Genomic DNA, 23898 nt, shown 5'->3' with positions numbered 1-23898 from the left:
TTGATAAATGTAGAAACATACTTTATTGTATCATTGAAAGAATAACACTCCGTCTAAAGGAGAGAAAAGGACACCATGCCCTGTCTCATAATGTAACAACGTTTGCACGGTGCGCTGCGACGTTCTGCCACACAGTTGGCTCCCCACCGAAATACACTATCAGAAGCGGACTATATCCAAGAGCTGTTCTTTCATAAATGGAAAGTATAGTTTTGTGTAACGTCATGAAGTTGTATAGATATATATTACGCAGCCAACATTAAATCTGACGTGGTGTTGTGAACGCTATAAGAAAAGCTTGGGCACCTGTAGAATATACAAAAACGTTGTTTATTAAAACGTGATTTGCCTAAATGTTTAGTTCTATCGATTAAAGTGTTTATTGAAAAAGTTGTTGTATGAGAAAGGTTTAAATTATGGTTTATATATCGAATGGTAAGGATTTTAACCTCACATGTATACACGTAATAAATATACATATATGAAATTTATTTACATACGTTTATTGTTGAATAATTTTTAGATGGACAAGTTTTAGACAGTACACCATGGAGTTTGAAAAGATTGTTTGGTTTCTTTAGTGGTATAATTTATATGATTGTTATGTTGTAAGTAACTTGTGTTTATTCTTATGTTGATTTTATTCTGTAAAGTATATATAAAATTAATTATTTGAATTTATTACAGTTTCAAAACAATGATCAATCCTAACGCTAGCAGCTATGGAAGTTCTCATACAAGAGATTTCAGACCTGGATCTGGGTAAGAGAGCAATAACTTAGTTACAGAATATCTATTTAATATATCTTACAATATATCTATTTAACTATAGAAATGTTCAGATTTAAATAATAATAACTGTTTTTTATATTTGTATAAGAGGTTCAAAATGAAACTGGTATTTATCTGTATATTATATATAGGCCACCATATCAACCAATGCGTAGATTAAGACCTGACGCAAGAGTTAATGTAGACATTCCGTTTGGTGGGTGCAGCAGTTGCGGTGGTTAAAGTAAATCTATAAGAACTATTTATAATGTAAATGTTGATAATACCTTTAAGAATTTATATAATCATCATAATTAGATTAAAAAAAATATATTATAATGATTAAAATATATCATGTGCTGTACATGTAAATCCATGTAATAAATAAACTAAAAATTTGAAACAACAATTTTATTAAACAAATTAGTCAGTTTGTTATCTTAAGAATTTTACAAGTTACACACTGGCTAAAAAAAGAAGTGAGTATTTAGTAGCAAATGAATTTGTATATACATCTGTTTACATAAATTAACAGAAACACAATTGTTATAGTAAATTTTATATAATTTCAACAATATGTAAATATAACTGCCATGTTTCCATGGCACTAGGTCTTTCAATATACAGAGCAATTATTTTATTATGTCTTAAGTTTTGTAACAAGTCCAGCTGCAATAGTTGTTCCTTCTACCCTTAACATCACTCTACCCAGTTGCTTGATATCCTTGTACAATTCCATACAGACTGGATTTTGTGTAGTAATTTCAATAATAGCACTTGAATTTTTTAATAAGCAACGTGGTTTCTTTTTTGTTATCTCACCGGTAGTTCTATGAAGTAAAGCCACTAATTTTGTAATCACAACTGGCTGTACCAAGGATTGTTGATGCATTATTACTGGAAGACCTTTCACAATTGGAATTTTAACTGCAAATACAACCACATGCGCTTGAAAGCATGTTGTTACAGGAACTGGATTTTGAGGATTACAAATAATATCTCCAATTCCCACATTTTGTTGTTCAATTCCTGATAATGTTAAAGCGACATGATCTCCAGCAAATGCATTTGTTGCGGAGACCTCGTCTACTTGTAAACCTGAAATTTCATTTAATAATTTGTTTCGAAGCAAGTATATGTAAGGATTTTTTAATTTCAAATGGACGAGGTTACATCGGCATTCGGCATTTCATAATTGACTGATGCCACGGACGTGCCGCTCGTTCTTTTATCACTTCCGAACCGAAAGCTGATCTCAACCGAACCTTCCTGAACATTCTCCTACATTCCAGACCTTTCTCGCAATTTCTCTTTTTGACGGTTTTCTCTTTGAACTTGCCGCTCTCGAACGTCAATGCGGCACGTCATGGTCATCAGTCATCTTCACTCTATTTATACTTGCTATCTTTTCACTACGTTCATACTACGTTCATACTCGTCCATACTCGTCCATACTCGTCCATACTCGTCCATACTCGTCCATCTTCACATCACGTTCACACCTGCCTTCTCACATATATAAGGAAGAACCATATTTTGTAATCATTTATATTTGGTTAATACCTTTGACAACTGCAATTTCATTTCCTGGTAGTACTAAAATTTTATCACCTATTGATACCATACCAGTTTCCATGTGCCCAGAAACACAAAATCCAGATCCAGTACCTTTAAATATGTCATTAACCGATAACCGAAATGGTTTATTTATAGGACGCTCAGGACACTTGAAATTATCAATAACGCTGACTAGAGTAGGTCCTGTATACCTGTATTAGTAAAATATATTATTTTATTGATTATAATATCTTAAATATCTTTAACTTCATCAACAACAAATATACCAATTAGATAAAGCTTCCTTAGGTTTCGTTATAATATTTTCACCCGATAAACCACTACAAGGAACAAAGACAACATTATCTTTAAATCCAGCTTGCTTCAAAAACGTACTCATTTTGTCGACTATTTCATCGAATCTATCTTTCGACCAATTTACTGTATCTAACTTGTTTACTACTACAGCTAATTGTGATACACCTAAAATAATCAATTATTTAGAAATATATGGAATATAGAAATACAGATTATAAATATAAACGTAAATTATAATACCTAACGAACGCAATAATAATGCGTGTTCTCTAGTTTGACCTCCGCTATCAAAACCAGTTTCAAATTCTCCTCTTGTAGCATCTACTACCAATAAAGCTACATCTGCTTGAGTAGCACCAATAATCATATTTGGTATAAAATCCTTATGACCAGGTGCATCTAATAAGGTAATGGACTTTGTTTTTGTCTCAAACTTAGAGTGACCAATATCCATTGTTATTCCACGTTCTCTAAAAAATTACATATTAATATAATTACCTTCTCTAAAATACATATTAAATGAGTATGTAAAACACTTAACGAGTAATTTTAATTCAGTTAGAGGATAAGACATTATGAACTTTTACTAAAGAGTAATTTAATTAATTCGATTATATTATAAATTATAATCACCGTTCTTCTCCTGTTTCATCCAAAACCCAGGCATAAGCAAATGATTGTTTTCCTATCTTCTTGCTTTCTTGTTGGTATTTGTGAATCAATCTTGATGAAACTTGCCCTAAGTCGCACAGAAGTCTTCCCAATAAAGTACTTTTACCTGCATCTACATGTCCAACAACTACTAAATGTAACTGTTCTTTGCTATCTCCTCTTTTACTTTTATATACTTTTAAAGCATCAACTTGTTCTTCACTGGTTTTTACTTTGGAATCTAAGTCAGATGCTAATACAGGAGACTGACATCGTGGACTATTCGTACGTGAAGAAATTATATTTTTGTCCTTTGGGTTATGCTCCTTTCTTCTAATTTCTGGACTATTAGGATCAGCAAACGGACTTTGAGACCGAGGACTGTCAATCCGCGGATTTAACTGATCTGCATTTTCTGCTCCACTTAAATAGAAACCCTTTACTACAGGTCGTTTTCCAGCAGGGATGATTTTCACATTTGAAGATGTTGTAGGTTGAAATGTGGATTTGGATGGCAATTTTTTACCTTTCACATAATTTATCGTAATTTTTTCATTATTAAATACAAGAACAAATATATAAAAATTATTATAAAATCGTATACTAAGAAATATTCGAAGTATATTTTTATTATAAATATCTATTAATGTTCTATCTTAAAACTTTACATAAAGTTAGTGTTTTATTAAACACAATTACATCAATAAAATAGTCATTAGTTAATATGTTACTTAATTTTACCTCACACTTTCAATATAATCAGAATTTTTTCTTGATTTTGTAAACTTATAAAAAATGTACAATTTATGATTGCACTCCTAATATCTACACTCCTAAAAATTATATTCAAAAGTCATACTTTATACCACAATTTTATACCTAATACAGTATAATACATAAGGTGCAAACAAATTAAACAAATTTTAAGGGACGATTCTATGTATCAAAATAAAATGAATACATATAAAGAAATAATGGTTTTCGTTTCAATTTCAAGTTATTAACAATTGAATGTCCATTAATAACAATACGTGAGTCAGGTCAAGGAAAGAACAATACTTTTCTTAAAAATGTGATTTGTCTCCATGTGTCCTTCTCTAACAAACTTTATTTATCAAATTCCGCCTAGTTTCCAAGTACTGACAAATATTTACTTAATAAATCATATTAACACTATATTAACTGTAAGACTGTGCATGAAATTATAATTACAATAGTAAAAAAGTAAATACTTTTCTACGAAATTATTTTACTTCATAAAAAATTATAAATAATTTGAAAATTAAATTGAAACTTTAATTTTATTATTCATAAATTTCATTTCACTTTAACATGTAAAATCAGCCCTTAAAATTTATTCTTCCTATAATATAATTTGAAGATTGATTTCTTCAATACTAAATTAATATTTTGTTATTTTTTAGTATATGGGGCTGAAAAATCAAACCGTTTTATGGTATGAAGTTGTTTATATGATTTAAGAATTGGTTTCTTTAATTTCCATCTTTTACACAATGTTCTACCAAATAATGAAACATTCTTTTTTGCATATGTAAGCTCAATATTTTTTAAACAACTTAAATTTAAAGTCGTAGGAAGAAGTACATATGGAATTTCATCATTATTTTGATTGCAACTATGTAATTTTGTATGGGGAACGACAATATCAACGTTCTTCGACATTCTTGGCTTTTCAAGATTACATTCATTTGAAACTAAAGAGGCTGCTTTCAAAGCAGAACTCAAATCTATCAAGCAAGTATCTGGTGATGGCGTTCGAGTACAATTTACATTCACTGATAAATCTTCTTTTGCCTCTATATTATATGAACTGTCATTATTGCCACAATTTTCCGAAAAAGCAAGCACAGTGGATATACTCCTTTCAAGCGAATCCATAGAATAACCATCTCTTTTATCATTTATTAAATCTAAGTGTGTACTAGCATTTATGTGAACAGTAGCTAAATCTAATTTTGTACTATTTAAATCATTACTCTTATCTTTTTTAATTGACAATTTTGGTATAACAAAATTTGTACTAGATGAAAATGTTCTTTCATTAGAATTTGTATTGTCAGAGTTATTTGACCTTTGTAAATGATATGCTGTTAGATCTGCTAATGAACTGAATGACACTGTATTTGAATTCGTTTGAAATTCTTTTTCAGTATCTGATGTTAATTTAGCATGATTCGTTATTAATTCAGATAAAGATGAAAATGTTGACGGGCTATTTTGAATACTGTTCTGCTTTTGGAATGATAATTTTGGTATGCTAAACGAACAAGATTGACGATTAATGGATGTAGCATCTTACCTTACCGATCGATTCAAAAACAGCACATAAAACAGAAAAAAGAAAACAGTTCTAGAAATGAAGTATTTAATTTTTACTCCATTTTTTTAACTGTTAGATAATATGAATACATTACATACCTGGGTAATGTTCTATAGTATCCTTAGCAATTGTAGATGGTTCTAAAAATTTAATTATACATATGATGTTTCAGTTATTTAAATAAAAAAACTAAGTTTATAATTTACATACGTGTAACATTCTTTGGAGAAGATTCTTTTAGAACGGAATCTAATGCTGCCTCAGCATTAAAATTGGATTGAATAATTTTTTTCTTTATCTCAGAATCAGGTATCGTGTCTCCTATAATATTCTTAATAGTTTCCATACACGACATAAGATTAACCTTTTCTAAATCTGTAAGAACTATGACTTCTTTGTTGGAATGTGTAGGTTCTTCACCATCCTCATTATCTTCTACTATATCTGGTTCCATAATAAACGATGCAATATTCTGTTGTTTACTCCGATCAAACAAAAATTGTTCTGCTGTAAGTAATGTTTTATAATGATTAATGATGCATTTTTGTATAGCAATTAGATAATATTTTAAAATAAAAGACAAATTTAACTAATTAATATAGTAACCTTACCACTAGGAGAAACGCAGTAGTCATCTTCAACAGAATGTCCATAAACATCATCATAATTTTCATACTCTATAAAAAAAATATGTAACCTTAATGAATAAATATATGACGTTAAATGAATTAAGAAGTTTATTTAAATAAAAATTCAAGTTAAACATACCTTCGGAATAATTCATACACCGTACGTCTCTATGACGAGACATGTCTCAAACTTATGTCAAATTAAACGAGAAAGATGTACCAATAGTATAGTCTTCTTCTACAATTTATTATTTACAGCTTCCGCGTTACATTAAGAATGTATGAAGATGAATTTCAACAAATACAATAATAATGACCGATTGTCAGAATTGTCAACTGTATATTTTTACTTTTTTTGCTCTCAACTGAACAGTGTCGTCCTTTGACGAAGCAGTTCAGTTGAAGATGGCGTGGTATACGAAATTTCATAGTGATTATCTTCAACACATACAAATTTTAATTGACATATTTAATTTTTTTATTATTATTAATTTTCTCCTCATATTTCATCACCGTTTTATATTCACATTATTAATATGCAAACATAGATACCTAATTATATAATCTATATTTAGTAACCTGATTAAGTACTACGGCAGATACGAATTTTAACATTATTGGTGAATTATATCTTTCTTGGTAAAAAAAGATCGACAAAATAATAAAATGATAATTTAAAATAACCAAATTCTTCCTTCAGTTCATGTTCATCACATTTTAATTTCATTAAAATCTTCAACATTAAATACATTTTAATTTCATTAAAATTTTCGATATTAAATACAGCAATGAAAAATTTTATATAAAATATCTCATTCGGTATTTGAATTTCATTCCTAGATTTTTTAATTATAAATATCTATTACGGAATTCTGAAATTATATTCCCTATGAAATGTATGTCCGTGAAAGGAAAATATGATAAGAATCTGACAGCTGGGGACCTTTAGACCATATTACTGACATTGTGTACGCTTATATAATATTTACAATCTGTATATCTATATATGTTTAGTAATAAAAGCATTATTGTAATTTTTCCAAAATTGTAACTTATTAAAGTAATAATATTTATTTACAAACTTATTGAAACTGGAAGGAAGATATTATATTGTTCATTTAATATAAAAATAAATTTGATCAATCAAAGTAACAGAAGCAGCTTTATTTAACATATGGTCAATTTATCATTGGTCCATTTGGCTTCTGAATCTCTATCGTTATAATTAATTTCCTTTTTTTTTTTATATAAAATACCACACTTAATTTCTGTATTTTCAAATGATTAAATATTTCACAAATACTGTTTTATCTAAATTAGTAGACCCATAATATAAAACTTATGAAAAATTCTTTTTATACATCAAATAATAGAGCTCTTTCTTACCGTGAATATGCCAATACTGCAAAAATTATGTATGCTAAATTAAACGAATAATAGGGTTTTTATCACTTCTAAATGCATATTTATCTCATATGCATCGATAAGACTATCTATATATTCGTGCCATTGCTGAATAATTTTTCACATTGTTAAAGATACTGTGCAGGAAGGTGTAATAGTGTTTTAAAGAAATTGGTTTCCCCTCATAAAATCAAATTATGGCTTCAGAACTTCCAGCAACTTTAAATAATTTGTTTAGGTATTCATTAAACAATATTATTATAATATCATAAAATTTTCATTTAATCGAGATGTATTTATAATAAAAGCTATACAACTATAAATTATTTTCCATTTAATTTTTAGTTATATTGACAAACATAAAACAGAATACATAAATAACTTGCATGAGGTAGTGGCTATAAAATCTGTTTCTGCATGGCCCGACCATAGAAATGAAATAATTAAAATGATGAAATGGGCGGAAAGTAGATTAAAAGAACTGGGTGCTACTACAGAATTAGCAGATATAGGAAAGCAAATGCTTCCAAATGGAGATGAAATTCCATTGCCACCTGTCTTATTAGGAAACCTTGGGTCTGATCCAAAGAAAAAAACTGTTCTTTTATATGGGCATTTAGATGTTCAACCAGCATTGAAAGAAGATGGTTGGGATACAGATCCATTTACTCTTGTAGAGAAAGATAACAAATTGTATGGGCGTGGAAGTACAGATGACAAAGGTCCTGTACTTTGCTGGATTCATGCATTACAAGCTTTTAAAGCTATTGGAGTTGATGTTCCTGTAAATCTGAAAGTACTGTCATTATTTTAAAATCTTGGTAACTTTATAACCATTTGTTATTAATTCTTCCTCGATTATAGTTTGTTTTTGAAGGTATGGAAGAAAGTGGAAGCGAAGGATTAGATGATCTTTTATGGGCACGCAAAGATACATTCCTACAAGATATAGATTATGTATGCATTTCTGATAATTATTGGTTGGGTACTACAAAACCCTGCATTACATATGGTTTGAGAGGTATATCTTACTTCGAAGTGGAAGTAACTTGTGCTGCTAAAGATTTACACAGTGGTACATTTGGTGGAAGCGTACATGAAGCAATGGCAGACTTAATTTATTTGTTAAATACATTGGTCGATGTTAATGGAAAGATTTTAATAGAAGGCATTTATGATAATGTTGCTAAGATTACAACTAAAGAATTAGATGCTTATAAAACAATAGAATTTGATGTGAGTGAATATAAAAAATCTATTGGAACTAATCGATTGGCTCATAACGAAGATAAGGTATGTACTTGTAATTTGGTAATTTCATGTTAAATGTTTATTAGATAGAAATATAATAATACATAGGTATTAATGTTCTTTGTTTGATTATTAGATTCAACTTCTGATGCATCGATGGAGACAACCTAGCTTATCCCTTCATGGAATAGAAGGCGCATTCAGTGAACCAGGCGCAAAAACTGTCATTCCAAGAAAAGTTATTGGTAAATTTTCAATTAGATTGGTGCCAGATATGACTCCTGATGAGACCTTTGAAAGAGTAAAAACATATTTAAATAAAAAATGGGCTGCTAGAGGCAGTCCAAATATAATGAATGTTAGTTTGGTTCATGGTGGAAAACCATGGTCTGAAAATCCTGATCATCCGCATTATGTAGCTGGGCGAAAGGCTACTAAACATGTCTATAAAGTTGATCCCGATTTATCACGTGAAGGTGGTTCAATTCCAGTTACTTTAACATTCCAAGAAGTAACAGGTAAAAATGTTTTGCTCTTACCAGTTGGTGCTGGTGATGATGGAGCTCATTCACAAAATGAAAAGTTAAATGTCCGCAATTACATCGAGGGTGTAAGTATTTTTTCATAAGAGATAAAATATCTTTCAGAAATATTTTATTCAGATTCTATAATAATTGACTTTTATTTCAGACGAAATTACTTGGTGCTTATCTGTATGAAGTAGCTCAACTTCAGTAATTGAAGTTGTTTATAAAAAAGTTAAAATTTATATTAATGTATTACAAAAATGTATAAGTATCTGCATTATATAAAACACACAGTTATAAAGGTATATTTTTATAAGAGGTAATGGATATGTCCTTGTTGAAGTTTATATACGCATTTATATATAAACATTGTTCTCAATAAAATAGAATTTCTAAAGATGTTCATTATAGTTATTAAGTAGTATAATTTACTTTTGTTTTATTTTTAATGTCCAAGCTGGTTGTCCTTTATGAAATTCCGATGACATGAATATAGTTAATTTTTCTCCATTTTGTTTCCACTAAAATTTCATATATAATATTATTATACATATTAATTACAAACCATACCGTTTATACAATTTTTCCACTGATAACTTTTTATGTAACACGATTAAAAGTACTTACTTTCATTGGCTGATCTGATCCGAGCAAGAAAATTGATGTGTTTACAGATACTTTAAGTGATCCTAAGTACAATATATTATTCTCTGGCCAATGAAGTACTAATACATATATTTGTTTCTCATCTTTGCTTTGGGTATACCAAATGTCAGTAGTTAAAGTATCATTTTGCACATTCCATGGTTTGGTATTATAAATAGCTTCTCCATTTGTTGCTAACCAATTACCTATTAAATAAGCACTTCTTATAATATCCTATCTTACATCAGATATGCATAAAACAATTTACATACCCATTCCACGTAGTCTTTCTTCAAAAATTGGGGAAATAATACCATCTTTTGTCGGTCCTACATTCATTAATAAATTTCCTCCGCAACTTACAGTAACTACTAATTCTTTCACCAATTCTTGTAATGTGAGGTATTCTGATAAACGAGCGTTTCTACGAAAACCCCAAGACTTTTTATCAATAGTCATGCAGTTTTCCCATTTATGAGGTTGAAGTACTCCTAATGATTTTAAAAAAAATATTTTAGCCACATACAATACTAATGTTATTTCATTAGCAAATTCTAATATTCACCTGGATTATAACGGTCCGTACATGTATAAAAATCACCATGATGACATGGTATGTTAGCACCCCATCTATCATTAACAACAACTGTCTCTTTTACAGGACTTTCATTGTATAACCAACACAAAAATTCTTTTGATTTCCAATAAGAATCGGATGCATCCCAATCACCATCTGACCATACAATTTCCGGTTTATATTTTTCAATTAGTTCATGTAATTCAGGTATTATCTTTTGCTGAACAAAAATTTCTGTAGTAAAGTTATTTCCTTTGTCAAACAAATAAAGAGGATTATACCATTCATACATAGAATGATAGAGACCAAATTTCAAATTAGTTGAACTTCGTATCGCTGTTGCTAATTCACCTAATTTAAATAAATATCAGCTTTCATTTAATAATCATATAATATTAACATATATTTACAATATTAAAGAAACAGATTAGTTGTAATTAATACCTATAAGATCTTTTTGTGGTCCTACATCCATAGAATTCCAACTAAAAGAATATTTTGAAGGCCACAAGGTGTAACCTTCATGATGTTTACTTGTCAATACAATATACTTTGCACCCGAAGCTTGAAATATTTCACTCCATTGAGTAGCATTGAAAAATTCAGCAGTAAAATCACGAGCGAAGTCTTGATATGTAAAGTTCGGAGGATATCTTTCTTTCATAAAATCATGATATTTAGCATTATTTTTCTCTTCTAAAAGTAGTAGAACACTATTATTTCGAACAACTATATATCAAATAATGTTGTTCTTTAAAAAAGAAAGAAATATATAAATATTGCAATCATTAGAAAATAATCTTACCTCGCCAATTGTTCCAAAACCATTCTGAGCCAAAACTAGGAACACTAAATACCCCCCAATGAATAAAGATACCAATTTTTGCATTATCATACCAATTTGGAAGTGGTCGACTATCTAAGCTTTCCCATGTTGGAATATATTTATTTGCATCTATTTTTTGATATTCAGGTACTTCATCATTTTTTATGTCTGACGATATTATAATATATTGATCTTCTGATGATCCATACAATATACACAGAATATGGATCAATAATACATAAATCCATAGAATCATTTTCTTTATTGTGTACTGAAAATATGTAACATGTTGAAGTGTTTAAGAAAACGGTTATACTTCTATCAGATAAGTAAAATACATTATCAAACATTAGGTTGAAGTTCATAAGATTATATGTACCTCTATAGATAATATTCTTATAAATTATATAGATAAAATACTAATAATAAATTATTAATTAAGCATCAATACGGTAGAATTAATTATATAAGATTTCTTTTCACCTTTTATGCTAACAAAATTGTGACAAGCGGCAGTTATAAGTGAAGGAACAAAAAAAAATAATGTTTATTGAATATCTTACTAAAAGCAAGTTTTAATGAAACATGAATATGAAATATTGTAAAAATAAGTTTTAAATTATTTTGTCAGTAACTATTTCGAACATAACAACAAAAATATTTTAACGAGTATGTATGTTTCTGATGTGTTAAAGAATGAGCTTGCGGTAAATTCGTCGAGTTGTCATATGATCTACAACAATCCTTCATATTCTGTATATAAATATTTTTGAATATAACAAGTATATTTTTGTAAATTAATAGAATCTATTTCAATTAATTTTTCTTTTGAAATCTTCTGTTGAAGAACATTTAAATAATAATTTTAAATTAAAATACACAACTCCGGTGCAGTGTTGCATGTGCGCATGTAGTAAATCGATTGTAGATTCTATAACGCCACTATCTGTCGGGTTATTCTAATTTTTTTAATAAATATAAAAAAATTATCATGACTTTTTGGATACCGTTGGAATCAAATCCCGAGGTAAATTTTTATATTCTTAAATTACACGTATATTGCTTTTATAACATGATTTAAATATTTCTATACTCTGTTTTAGGTTATGACGAAGGTAAATCATCGTGATTTTCAATTGTTAATAAGAACTTCCGACATTAATCGTTATGTGCCGTAAATATTAAAATATTTATCCATTAACAAATCACTATTTTTCACATGACATCATATAATTAGCAAAATATGTTTCTTTTAACATAAAATTTATTATTAATTGTATTTTTACAAAATGTATTAATAATATGTATGTTTGTAGTTCTTACACCAGCTTGGTGTACCAAAAGAATGGAGTATTGTGGATGTTTATGGATTGGAACCAGATTTATTGGCACTTGTACCTAAGCCAGTCGTTGCTATTATTTTACTTTATCCTTTACAAAAAAAGGTTCATAAATTAGATGTATGTGATTATATTTATTTAGGATTAATATATTTATTTATTTATACATTTATATAATGTTTATATTTGTAGAGTGATAACACATTAGAGGATAGTGAAGGAAATGTTAAAGAACAAGATACTACTAATTCAGGTCCCATAGATCCTTTAGTTTATTATATGAAACAATACATTCATAATGCATGTGGTACAATTGCATTAATTCATAGCGTTGCAAATAATCTTGATACGTAAGTTTATTATTCGAAGTATAAAAATCAGTGCAGTTTAGATCTAATAATACATGTTACATTTCATTGATTTTACAGTATAAATCTTAAGGATGGTTTTCTGAAAACCTTTTTAGACAAATCAAAAAATCTCTCTTATTCAGAGATTGGAGGACTTCTTATGAAATCAAATGAAATTAGCGTAGCTCATGAAGAAATGGCACATGAAGGTCAAACGGAGGTATGATTCTTGAATTTGACAAATAATTATAAAAATGTGATACAAAATATTTCATAGGCACCAAGTGAAGAAGCACCAGTATATCATCATTTTGTGGCATTTATACAAAAAAATGGTGTTTTATATGAATTAGGTAAATATTTTTATGTTAATAACAAGAATAATTAATTGATTAACACGTAATATTGTTAAGATGTATTTATCTGATTAAATGTTGAAATTTTCAGATGGCCGTAAGGCTGGGCCTATTACTCATGGTCCAACTAGTCCAGAGACATTATTAGAAGACGCTGCTCGCGTCTGTAAAGAATATATGGCACGTGATCCAGAGGAGATGTACTTTACAGTGGTTGCTCTTACTAATAATAATTCAGAATCATTTTAACTTTATATTTAATATACATTATACACATTTCGAAATAACTGTTCAAATTTATTTTGTATATTGTATACACAGTCATTTTATATTGCATTTATTAATATTTGCTTGTTGTCACATTGACCACAATGTATTAACCTGCATTGGAAAATAGAAGTACACAGGTATTTGCAATCCGTTTCACTGCTGTGTATAACACTTTTCATATCAAATTGGGTAAGAATTCAGAATTTTTGGTGCCTATTTTTTCAGAAATTTATACAAGTTAATAATGAGCGACAAATTTAATTATTTAAATGTTCAATGAATGTCGAAATAAGCAATTTTAATGTAACAAAAAAATATAAACAAAGTGAAAAAGATTAACATCAAAGTTACTGCACTCATCCCTAGGTCCGTACCGTTTAGACAGGCCTGCTCCATTCCTCTCGATATTTCGCAGGTCTTTCTTTCAAGGGTATTTGAAAGGTACTTGTTAACGATTTCACAGAATCAGTAATCTTATGTTATGTTTTTAAAACAATTAATTTCGAAGTTCAGTAAATCACATAACAGCTACTATTCGAAACCTGTTTGTACTTCATTTATAAATGTCAACAATGAGTGATGAAAATTATATGCGTTTAGTTTTTGTTCTAAACATTTCTTTACTATTAAAAAATTGATAAATGTTACAGTTCATAGCGAATACTTTTGTTTAATATTGTATCATAAATTGTACTACAATGTATTGTATAAATTTGTAGCCTTACTCTAATGTAGATGAAATTTTATAATCTTATATTATATACTTTTGCAAATAACTCAGTTTTTATTACTTTTATGTCTGTCAAGTTTTTTTAATACCTTTTCTTCTCCTAAATCTGTCTTCGGCCATAGAAAACGAGTCTTGAATCTCAACCACAAGACCGGTAAAGAAACCCTTGTGTATCTAGTACCAATTTGATACCTTATGAGCTTTTATGCAATAATCGAGATGCCTGATGTATCCACAAATGATTTATGGCCACAATGAAAAATCAAATGTACAAATTTATTATCGGGGGTCACAAAGCTTGTCGGTCAATGACCAGAAGATAGCAAAAGGCTTAGTTATTTTCGATCCTCATCTGAGAGTGAGCATCTTGGCACCACTCTCTAAATAGTAGCTTCAAAACACAAAATAAAACCGAAATCTAGGCTTGGGACCGGTTGTTGACTATATCTCACTATTTCTTGCGTAACATCAAAGTTCGAAGATAAAGAAAAAAAAGGGGAGAAATGAAAATAGACACCATAATTATTCCTAGTTCTTAATTCGGTGTGAGCGACTCCTGAAACTTTGACAATGGGAAGGATTTGTCAACGTTTCTTAGTTAATTCGTTTTAGATTTCAAGGAAAAGAATTTTAAAAAACTCATTGTTTAACAAATAAGTTATCAAATGATATTTTAAAATTCATTTTTATGTATCGTCATTTTTACTATATTCAAAATAATTAGTATCTATACTCATTAAAAATGTATATGTATACAGATAGGATATTTATTAAAACTTAATATTGTAAAATTGATAATTTTGAATTAACATAACGCGTCGTATAAATATTTACAAGTATGTTATGAATTTTAAATTCATTATTAAGCAAGCTGCAAAACGTTTATATAAAGTAGGAATTTATTGGTGCGCATTAGTCACTGTTGATCTATTGTGCCTTGCGAAGGAAAAGTTTCCGTGAAAAAGTACGGCTTCTACTCTTGCTTGGATTACTGTTTAAAAGTTTTCCATAGAATGGAAATTTCCTAACATCTCCTTGAAACGGCCGTTAAATTCCTATGCTTAGATGCGATAACGTTTAAGGAATTTTTTCGTTTTCGACGGGAAGCATACAATTTATTTTCCTTTCAAGTTACTTATTTCGTCAAGAATTCAATGATGCACGTTTATATCCACTGTAAATGAGATATATACTGTTATTATGTTAACGTAATCTTTAAAATACTGTCTTTAGATAGATATTTGTAATGCAATATTTTATTATTTTTAAAATACCAATTAGTTTAATATCAATTAGACAATTGATTTGACTACCTTTAAATACCGTGCAGAAAGTATGAACTTATATTTTCATTTATAAAACAAAATAGATTTGTGGAAAGAATCGTGGAATTTGGCAAATATGGTTATCATATAATAATTTACAGGCATTCATTTGACCAACTAAAATCTTATTTCTCCCATTAAGAAATTGAAATTAAATCGAAAAATTCATTAGATCTTACTATTTATTTTCATTTCTTTCATACTATTCTGCTTACTAAGTGTTATCTAAACAAATCTTAATCGCAGTCCAATTATTACTTAATTACGTTTGCAACCCGGTATTCGAGTACCTGTTTGTAAATTTTCTCCCACACAATTTACATTCTTGTAAAAATTTGACAAAATTGTGCTTTAAAAGTAAACAGTTTACACAAAAATATTACAGCATTGAGATCTGGAAAAATATTTCGACAAACATTTTTGTTAACATAAAGGTTAATATAAATATTTTCGTATCATCTTGCTATTGTACAAGTCGTTTTTTATTTAGTAATTCTTTTATGGTCCATAGTAGCATGACACACGGCATCGGAATGGAAAATTTTGGGGTCAGTTGATGCTCAGATACGACGATAAAATAATCGTGTCGAGGGGGGCTCCCCTGTCAGGGCTAAAGAGGGTATTTCCGTGATTCATGGTAACGGAAAATTTATACAGGAATTCGTTCCTTTTATACAACGAAGTGAGAAGAGATGTTTGCCTGTTCAACTTGCAGATGTATAACAGGAAAGAATTAACTCCTTGACTGCAACGGTGGTCATCGATGACCAGAATTTCCAAATTGCTTGAGAACAATTATAATAAGAAAATTGATGTTGAATAAAAATATTTAATAGCACGAGTAGCTAGACCATAGTGTACCGTAAGAATTCTAATACCAAATAATTAACCCTTTGCACTCGAAAGTTTTTTCGCTAGATCTATTCATCATTTACTAACGAAATCTTCATGATATATTTTACAACTAACGTAAATGTAAATAATACACGAATTAAAGGATAGAACTATTCTATTTTGACATTTCGTGAATAACTGTATTACATGAATTTTGATATTACATATCAAATTTCGTAATTTCGGAGGGTTAATAATTCTTTCTTTTTATCTTCGCTATATAATGTCACTTATTGTAAAACCGGGGAAAGTGTTTCGACAAATAAACGCCTTTAATATTACTATTGTAATCGTTAACAATTATGTCTAATATCACTTTGTTATTACTAATGCCTTTGTCATGAAAGAAAAAATATTACTGTACAAAACGCTCGAAATTCTCGTGGCAGTGAACATGTTGATACTAGAACAATCGCTCTTGTCAAAATGGCGGGTTTCAGTTTTCTTATTTCGCGATTATTGATGCCTTAAACGCGTTAAATATCCGGAATGATTTGAAAAATGAATAGTTTCACTTCAATACTATAATTAATATGTGAAGAAACCGAAGAAAAATCTATTGGTACAATTTTTATAAAGATTACGTATTAATTGTGTTAAACGCTCGGCTTTTCTAGTGTTAATATATGACAATAGTATCATCTAACTTGTTTATTTTTATTTTGTAATCAATTATTTAACTGATTACGGTAGGAATTGGCACATACAAAGTGCCGGTATGTTTAGTGTTAACTGGTTAGGGAGTTTGATGTAATTGATAATAGTTATAAATTGAATATGCCGTATATACAGTACCTTCTACGAAGGTGCTTGCGCGGTTGATAATACATGTTGTGACGGTAATTCGATAAATCCTCACGATTAAGTGTAACAGATAATGAACGGCAACTGTGGTCACGAGGACGACAAAAAAGTGCAAAGGTTTACGCGTAACTCATGATTATACGGATTAAGCTTGGAGCTTCGTGATAGGGAAGTGAAGGTTAAATAAAATGAAGATCGTTTAATATGATAATGTACTTGAAAAATAGATCATTCTCCAATAATTTACTCATGGCATATGATTTCGCGTTTGTTTCTCCTTGTTTGTTATATGCATTCATTATTTTCAGTTGAATAATTGCGAAATACTTTTATTCCGTCATATCGCAACATTTTATTTACTGAAACTTACTATTGATTACAAAAATCTCTCGTTTTGTGTGTAATGAAATTAAAGAATGAGGTGTGTACTTGTCAGACTCAGGCGTAATGCACCTAGCGACACTTTGTACATAAATACCTACTTACTGACTATAACTAATCAAATAATTGGTTATAAAATAAATATAAATAATTTATACAATAAATTCTTCTTAGTGGAAACAAAAACAAAGATAAAAATTAAAAAATTGATTAATCGAACAAGGTAAGGGTAGATATAAGGTTAAATGGATGAGAGAAAATGGTGAATTTTAAATCAAATTTTAAAATCGGTCATTTGGCCGGTCGCGGTACGTTTAGCGTTAAGAAGACACGTATGTATACTCGTCAAACACAGCTAACTGGTTAAAGTTGCATACGTTATTTGATCTTGCCGCGCGTAACATAGCCATTTATCCTGTTCTTCTTCGTATCTTTTACGAGCGAGCGATTTATTGCTGATAACAAAGAACACCGAAGATCCCGAATTAATAAAGCATGCTGTGCACAAGTATATTATGCATTCGTCGGTGGCTGGTTGAGTATAAGGTCGTTCCGCGTCTGTAAAAATGTTACGACCTCGTTTCCATTTATGGTCCACATTATCTGCGAAGGTACAGTTCAACGAATCCTTTGATGGAATTGAACATGCTTGTCGGATAATCGATGAACTCGGCTAATCAACGCGATCGTCGTGCATATTAATTTTTGGAATCGATGCGATAGACATGCGTCTTCGTATACATGGAGGTCACGAAAAGAAATTGTCCACTCATGAAAAGTAAATGGAAGTTTATTGGAACGTTTATGCATATATTTAACACATTGATGATCGGAAATTTTACGCAGAAGCTATCCCATGTTACCGGTTAGTCCGTAATTAATATCAGCTTTGCGGAACTCGTCAATCTGGAGCATACCAAGTTTCATAAACATTATTTGGTGAATGTTTATGTCGATTTTATATCGATTTACGATGATTTCGATTGATGCAATTACAAGAATATATATTATAATCGTTTATCTTTGAATCTCTAACTTCGGCGATGTAAATGAACGAATATCAATGTTTCTAGGAACAATAAAATAAACTTCAATATACATTATTCATGCATAATGAATTGAAATGAAACTTTGCTTTTGCAATATTCTATATTGTTCTGCGTTTCAAAAACTAAAATAGCTAATGTAAGTGCAAACACGAATTAACACGTAACCGGTCAAAAATATGTTAAATATTAAGTTAATATTTTAATGTAAATATTATTATTAAATATTATTGTAAATGATTCCATTAAATATTATTAGGAACTTGAATTTATTATTATCTACACATACAGGGGAAGTGGTAATTTCGCGCGTTTATTTTGCACGCAACAGGTCAGCGAGCAGTGAACCAACAAAAAAGGATTCTGTGGAGGTCGAGAAGTCGTTAATTCCATTCTTTACGTGTAGTTTCACTGAACGTCCTTAACCCGCTATTCTACCGGAAGTAGCTCAGTGTTACTGTTGGCGAATAAAAAGTTTTGAATGGGACCATACAGGGTGTTCGATGAATTTTAAGAGGTATTTTGAGAGATGACTTAACAAGTTATAATAAGAAGATTGGGAATAATAGAATTATGGTTATGGTTTCGATCTTAAAGTTGAATTAAACTTTGATAGTGGCACATTTCTGTCAATTGTGTATTGAGAGACATTTTTAATAGTTAATATTGGAAACGATGGAGAAATCGCAGTTTCGTCACTCTCGATTTTCGTTTTATTTTGGATTGTAGAATCACGCCTTAAAATATCTGCTGCATGTAGTCGAATCTTTAGTGTATACAGTATGATTATGGTACTATATGGTTAACGAAAAGAAAAAATACTCTTTAATGCGAGAGAACATGTATGGTTTTCTTATAATGTTCCCAAATTTGAAATTAGGCAAAAGGAAATATAGAATAAGCCTAGAATTCTTTTCTTTTTTCTAGGAAATTGTTAATGACAAAGTAGTTGTCTCGATCACAATTGTGATAGAAATCATAGGGCAAGAGGTTAGCCCTTGAGTAGTACAGTTTGTCACAGCACTGCCAAATTATAAATCAATACTAAAGTATAAAAAGAAACAGGAGCTACCCATAATTTCAGTAACTGAACATTATAGTATAATTGAAAGGTACATGGAGTTTCAACATTGTCATGCACGAAATAAACTATACATAAATCAAAATGTTGAGCCATCTGAAAAACCAACTGTAGCACTTAAGGATTAACTCTCTGCATTCTGTAGGCTCTTGTACGCCAGCATTTATAATATTAAATATTTTAATAAATAAACTTGGAAAAAAACTTCTCTAAGATTATTGCATTTGCTACACAATGCAGTTGCTAGTAGATTACAGAATCGACTTGTCTGCTAAGAGTTAATTGTAACTAAACTAAAAAATCTAAGAAATGTAATCCTTAAACATTTCTCAATTTCGCCCAAAGGATATTAACTTCGGCCGGGTAATCCACTACGAAAATAGCTGGGAGTTGCCGATAAATTACAAAATCGCCTGGAGCGCTAAGGGTTAATAAACAATCGGAATGGAAATAAAGGAAGAGAGAAGGTGTGCAAGGGCGAGGTACGCTGTGCGATTTGGCACTGTTGTTAAACTTAACCCGAATGTCTTCGTCGATTTCTAGATCACCCCGACGATCAAGACTCAGGCTCGGTTCGGTTCTGGTCGCCTGGCGTCGCCGGAGGAAAGCCAAGAAAGACCACGGGCTTCGGTACTGGCAGTAGCAAAGTGGCAGCAAGAAGCAAACAGTCTTTGGTGGTTGAGGCCCGTGTGTTCTCGAGTAGCGCGGCTCCGTTTCAGTCGCGCGGAAGCAGCCGACCGTTGCACGTGCTTACAGATCGGACGACAATCGCCGTCATCCATGGGTTACCAGTATCTATTCTCGCATCTGGATACTCTGAATTGACAACGTGAAATGTGAGTACCACGATCACTGCCATTTCTCAACCTTCACTCCTCGATTATTTGTTTCTTGCAAAAATCGGTTAAACCATCGCCGTCACCTTCTGTCGCCGTTTCCTGTTAGACCTTGAAACATTGCTCGTTGAAACTTTTCCATTCTTCGCGTTGATTTATTCAGTAATGAACTGCAATCGTTAATTTCGATGAATTTATTCGTTACTTTATCTATTTGGTTTACGATACGTTACAAGAGCAATTATTTTCTTTCAACTGAGAGAAGTGGATTTAACAGAATTTTGATAACTCCACGGAGGTTTATCTTTAGTTTTGATCACCTTGGTCTACTTAATTACACCGTTTCTTTTCGATGATCGCGCGAAGTTAGCAACGCTAAATAGAATTGGTTGGGTAGATCCACAGAAGGATTTAAATTTAAACTGTTTCGCGTCTATATATGTGGAACGATGCGAGTGGCTGGTTTTTCCACGGCTTTGGTTTTTTATGCGGCTGTGGTCGATTCGCGCGTACGCTTTGTGTACCGGAAAAGTGATTAATCTTGCAAGGCCTTCCTTGCGAAATGGAATTACTCCAGCGAACTGTCAGCGTTGTGTCAACGTACCGCTCGTTGATACATTTCGCCGCAACGTGTATATTTTGACGTTTTTTATCGGGCAGCGGCTTTTGATCAGAGATGAAATTTTGATAGCAGACAGCGGGGATGTGAATGACACTGATGAATCGAGTCGGCCGCGAAAGGTGCCACTGGACGTCTTTCTTCGGGCACTTAAGCCATTATTCGCGTTATTTAACGTACATTTAGTTCCCTACTTTCGTACTTGCACTTTCTTTCCGTTGATTGTTTCTTTTGATAACGTTATTAAAAGACTGTTGGTGTTTATGTAAATATAGACCATTGTCGAGCAATTTAGACAAGCAAAGAGGCGTTTAGTATCGTTTATGAAAGTTCTGTTTGCTTCTAGATAAAATTGTGGAAATTATTTCAATATATTTCACTTTTGGTTGTGTCATATTTTGACAGTAACCGTATCGAATATACTGAAATTTGTATTGAAACATTGGAAATGTGTTGAAAGTAAGTGTCACAAGAATAAGCAAATAATGTGCACGATCGATTATTATTTTCAAAGTGTGCAAAGAAATGTGTGAGTCATTGCATGTGTATCCAGTTCACAATTTTATAAATTTTGTTTATTTTGTTTTTTAATTTTCAATGTTGATTCTAAAATAATTAGTTGCAAGAAAGTTGTACAAACTTTCAATGTTTCGTAAGTAACCTTGAATTTTGCTTTTATTTTCATCAATGTTTAATTAAACAACGTTAAAGTGAGCTTCTCCAGATTTATCAGTTTATTTACTATGAATCATTCTCGTCACCCATATGTTCCGAGTTAATACAGTTATCGAATCGATGAATAAATTTTCCAGTATCTCCAATACAGAAGGAAGAAGATTTTCATTGAATTATGCTCGTAGAACATAACATTGAATTATGTTTCGTGAAGTTTAAAAAATTCATAAACACCTGAATTTACATTTCAACGCGAAATTTCGATGGTCTAAACATTTTTGTTTCCAGATGCCTCTTTGAAAACGTAAAACAAGATAAAATAGGATGCAAATTAAATAACGCTGTCTGATTGTTTACTGTTTATGATGCATCGTAAATGTGATAAATTCGCTCAATCGACTGGTTAGATGCGAAAGTAAATAGATTGCTTTCTTGGTATTCAGTATTTTCATTAACGCTGTCCCAGACACTTTAATACTGTCGCCATCATTCATGGCTGTTCGTGTTTACCTTTCGAGTTTACACATCGCTCTAGTAATTCTTGACTTTGATAGTTCGGTGGTTTATGGTTTGAACGACGGGAATCAGTACATAAACGTTTTCCTAAAATATTTTCTAATTTCTTTTTCTTTGTCAAGAAATTTTATTGAAACTCTTAAAGACTATACCGCAGAACTATCTCATTCAAAAAATAATTTACTGAATAGGCAGGAATACACAAAACAAATCAGAAAATATTTATGGAAATGAATATTTGTAAGCAACATTGTTTCTCGTTTAATGAAATATAAAGAAAAATAAATATCCGCGAAGAAAAAATGTTTGCAAAAAGCTTTTCAAGTTCATTTATTTCAATAGATTTTAATAAATATAAATAAACTTTTAATCTGAGTATTTAATTAGTAAATTTATAACATTTTCTGAAACGGTGCAGGCTTAAAAACTTTTTTGAAAATACGTGCTGTTGTTTTTAAATGGCCAAGAATAAGACACGAACTTACTGAGGATTACTTCTTTAAATATAGTCTTTTTTGTTCACTGAATTGTTTTGTCAAAAAATTAATTGATGAATACAATTTTTGAACATAGTGCTGGCAATAAACTATTTTCGGACATTGTGAACGAGTTAGATCATTGGAATCGTCATTTGAAAAGAAGAGTAGAAAAAAAGAGACGCTTCTATCGATGCTTTAATTCAAGGATTTTGATAATGTCTTTACTAAGAATTGCACTATATTTGTCAATGTTGTCTGCCGTTTTATTTGGTGGCGTTGCAATGATCCAGAATTCGAGATAAGAATAATCCATTGAAGTTGTAAAATTTTGAAACGTAGTTATCCCATGCGAGCGTTACATTCACGTGCACGTGTTTCTTTTGTAGTCGATAACGACCTCCGAAGAGGAGCAATTAGTTTTGAACGAGACAACGGTAATAATGAAATGCTGTTTCAGATCTGGTACAGTTATGATTTAAAATGAATTTTCAAAGAAACATATATTTAAGGATGTTAATCTTTTCTTATTGTTTCAGTTTTAATGAAAATTCATCGAGTAAATTTTTATCATTTTATATATTATTTTAAGAAGTCAAAATTTAGATTATGATTTAGCAGATTTACTAAATATACTTTCTATAAGTGAAGATCATACGTTTACTGCAAACATTATTTGTGTACATATTTAAAATTCTACAA

The 23898-nt window shown here is 30.4% G+C and overlaps 6 protein-coding genes across 11 annotated transcripts in view; 4 read left to right on the top strand and 2 right to left on the bottom strand.

Moving 5' to 3' along the window:
* The first annotated feature begins 179 nt into the window (after window positions 1–179).
* LOC116424385 (selenoprotein K) lies at window positions 180–1121 on the top strand. The gene is made up of 4 exons (XM_031970711.2): window positions 180–435; window positions 524–608; window positions 688–762; window positions 924–1121. Exons 1-4 carry the CDS (start codon window positions 417–419, stop codon window positions 1012–1014), a joined length of 270 nt encoding a protein of 89 aa, XP_031826571.2. The 5' UTR covers window positions 180–416; the 3' UTR covers window positions 1015–1121.
* Window positions 1122–1167: 46 nt separating this feature from the next.
* HBS1 (translation elongation factor EF-1alpha (GTPase) HBS1) lies at window positions 1168–6901 on the bottom strand. 2 transcript variants are annotated; one of them, XM_031970708.2, is made up of 9 exons: window positions 6407–6901; window positions 6250–6315; window positions 5849–6142; window positions 5737–5778; window positions 3280–3823; window positions 2887–3116; window positions 2616–2811; window positions 2335–2540; window positions 1168–1869 (listed from the first exon to the last, which is right to left on the bottom strand). In XM_031970708.2, exons 1-9 carry the CDS (start codon window positions 6447–6449, stop codon window positions 1412–1414), a joined length of 2079 nt encoding a protein of 692 aa, XP_031826568.2. In that variant the 5' UTR covers window positions 6450–6901; the 3' UTR covers window positions 1168–1411. The 2 variants fall into 2 exon arrangements, with proteins under 2 accessions (XP_031826568.2, XP_031826567.2); XM_031970707.2 differs by having other exon boundaries at window positions 5849–6145; window positions 6407–6893.
* A 770-nt stretch (window positions 6902–7671) lies between these two features.
* Window positions 7672–9848, top strand: Cndp2 (Cytosolic non-specific dipeptidase 2). The gene is made up of 5 exons (XM_031970360.2): window positions 7672–7909; window positions 8017–8467; window positions 8536–8964; window positions 9059–9532; window positions 9613–9848. Exons 1-5 carry the CDS (start codon window positions 7869–7871, stop codon window positions 9658–9660), a joined length of 1443 nt encoding a protein of 480 aa, XP_031826220.1. The 5' UTR covers window positions 7672–7868; the 3' UTR covers window positions 9661–9848.
* Fuca (alpha-L-fucosidase) lies at window positions 9820–12127 on the bottom strand. Of its 2 annotated transcripts, none has more exons than XM_031970362.2 (7): window positions 11981–12127; window positions 11477–11768; window positions 11116–11367; window positions 10660–11022; window positions 10367–10585; window positions 10077–10300; window positions 9820–9970 (listed from the first exon to the last, which is right to left on the bottom strand). In XM_031970362.2, exons 2-7 carry the CDS (start codon window positions 11751–11753, stop codon window positions 9878–9880), a joined length of 1428 nt encoding a protein of 475 aa, XP_031826222.1. In that variant the 5' UTR covers window positions 11754–11768; window positions 11981–12127; the 3' UTR covers window positions 9820–9877. The 2 variants fall into 2 exon arrangements, with proteins under 2 accessions (XP_031826222.1, XP_031826221.1); XM_031970361.2 differs by having other exon boundaries at window positions 11877–12025.
* A 248-nt stretch (window positions 12128–12375) lies between these two features.
* On the top strand, window positions 12376–14564 carry Uch (Ubiquitin carboxyl-terminal hydrolase). 2 transcript variants are annotated; one of them, XM_031970364.2, is made up of 7 exons: window positions 12376–12524; window positions 12601–12612; window positions 12814–12942; window positions 13030–13187; window positions 13266–13407; window positions 13465–13540; window positions 13635–14564. In XM_031970364.2, the coding sequence occupies exons 1-7, from the start codon at window positions 12489–12491 to the stop codon at window positions 13790–13792; spliced, it is 711 nt and encodes a 236-aa protein (XP_031826224.1). In that variant the 5' UTR covers window positions 12376–12488; the 3' UTR covers window positions 13793–14564. The 2 variants fall into 2 exon arrangements, with proteins under 2 accessions (XP_031826224.1, XP_031826223.1); XM_031970363.2 differs by having other exon boundaries at window positions 12814–12957; window positions 13635–14560.
* A 6096-nt stretch (window positions 14565–20660) lies between these two features.
* LOC116424393 (proton-coupled amino acid transporter-like protein acs) overlaps window positions 20661–23898 on the top strand; it is a 46052-nt gene continuing 42814 nt past the window's right edge. Inside the window, exon 1 of one of the 3 annotated variants that reach the window (XM_031970734.2) lies at window positions 20661–20910. The gene's annotated coding sequence lies outside the window, so the exon portion shown is untranslated. The remainder of the gene's footprint in view (window positions 20911–23898) is intronic. The other 2 variants (XM_031970731.2, XM_031970732.2) reach the window with 2 other exon arrangements.

Source organism: Nomia melanderi, chromosome 7 (assembly GCF_051020985.1).
Source record: "Nomia melanderi isolate GNS246 chromosome 7, iyNomMela1, whole genome shotgun sequence".
Lineage (NCBI taxonomy): Eukaryota > Metazoa > Arthropoda > Insecta > Hymenoptera > Halictidae > Nomia > Nomia melanderi.
The sequence above is the reverse complement of the archived record's forward strand: the minus strand, read 5'-3'. Positions and strand labels throughout refer to the sequence as shown.

Excerpts from the sequence above, each read along its gene's own strand:
- LOC116424385 (XM_031970711.2), top strand. Across the intron at positions 609-687 it reads ATTTATATGATTGTTATGTT|TTTCAAAACAATGATCAATC; the intron begins GTAAGTAACTTG and ends AATTTATTACAG. Across the intron at positions 763-923 it reads GATTTCAGACCTGGATCTGG|GCCACCATATCAACCAATGC; the intron begins GTAAGAGAGCAA and ends TATTATATATAG.
- HBS1 (XM_031970707.2), bottom strand. The coding sequence starts at position 6,449 with ATGTCTCGTCATAGAGACGTACGGTGTATGAATTATTCCGAAG. Across the intron at positions 3,824-5,736 it reads TACTATAGAACATTACCCAG|GTAAAAAATTGCCATCCAAA; the intron begins GTATGTAATGTA and ends ATTATGTGAAAG. Across the intron at positions 3,117-3,279 it reads GATGAAACAGGAGAAGAACG|AGAACGTGGAATAACAATGG; the intron begins GTGATTATAATT and ends GTAATTTTTTAG.
- Cndp2 (XM_031970360.2), top strand. The coding sequence starts at position 7,869 with ATGGCTTCAGAACTTCCAGCAACTTTAAATAATTTGTTTAG. Across the intron at positions 8,468-8,535 it reads ATGTTCCTGTAAATCTGAAA|TTTGTTTTTGAAGGTATGGA; the intron begins GTACTGTCATTA and ends CCTCGATTATAG. Across the intron at positions 9,533-9,612 it reads TCCGCAATTACATCGAGGGT|ACGAAATTACTTGGTGCTTA; the intron begins GTAAGTATTTTT and ends CTTTTATTTCAG.
- Fuca (XM_031970362.2), bottom strand. The coding sequence starts at position 11,753 with ATGATTCTATGGATTTATGTATTATTGATCCATATTCTGTGTATATTG. Across the intron at positions 11,368-11,476 it reads GTTTTGGAACAATTGGCGAG|AAGAGAAAAATAATGCTAAA; the intron begins GTAAGATTATTT and ends TACTACTTTTAG. Across the intron at positions 11,023-11,115 it reads ACCACAAAAAGATCTTATAG|GTGAATTAGCAACAGCGATA; the intron begins GTATTAATTACA and ends TATTTAAATTAG.
- Uch (XM_031970363.2), top strand. The coding sequence starts at position 12,489 with ATGACTTTTTGGATACCGTTGGAATCAAATCCCGAG. Across the intron at positions 13,188-13,265 it reads GTTGCAAATAATCTTGATAC|TATAAATCTTAAGGATGGTT; the intron begins GTAAGTTTATTA and ends TTGATTTTACAG. Across the intron at positions 13,541-13,634 it reads TGGTGTTTTATATGAATTAG|ATGGCCGTAAGGCTGGGCCT; the intron begins GTAAATATTTTT and ends TGAAATTTTCAG.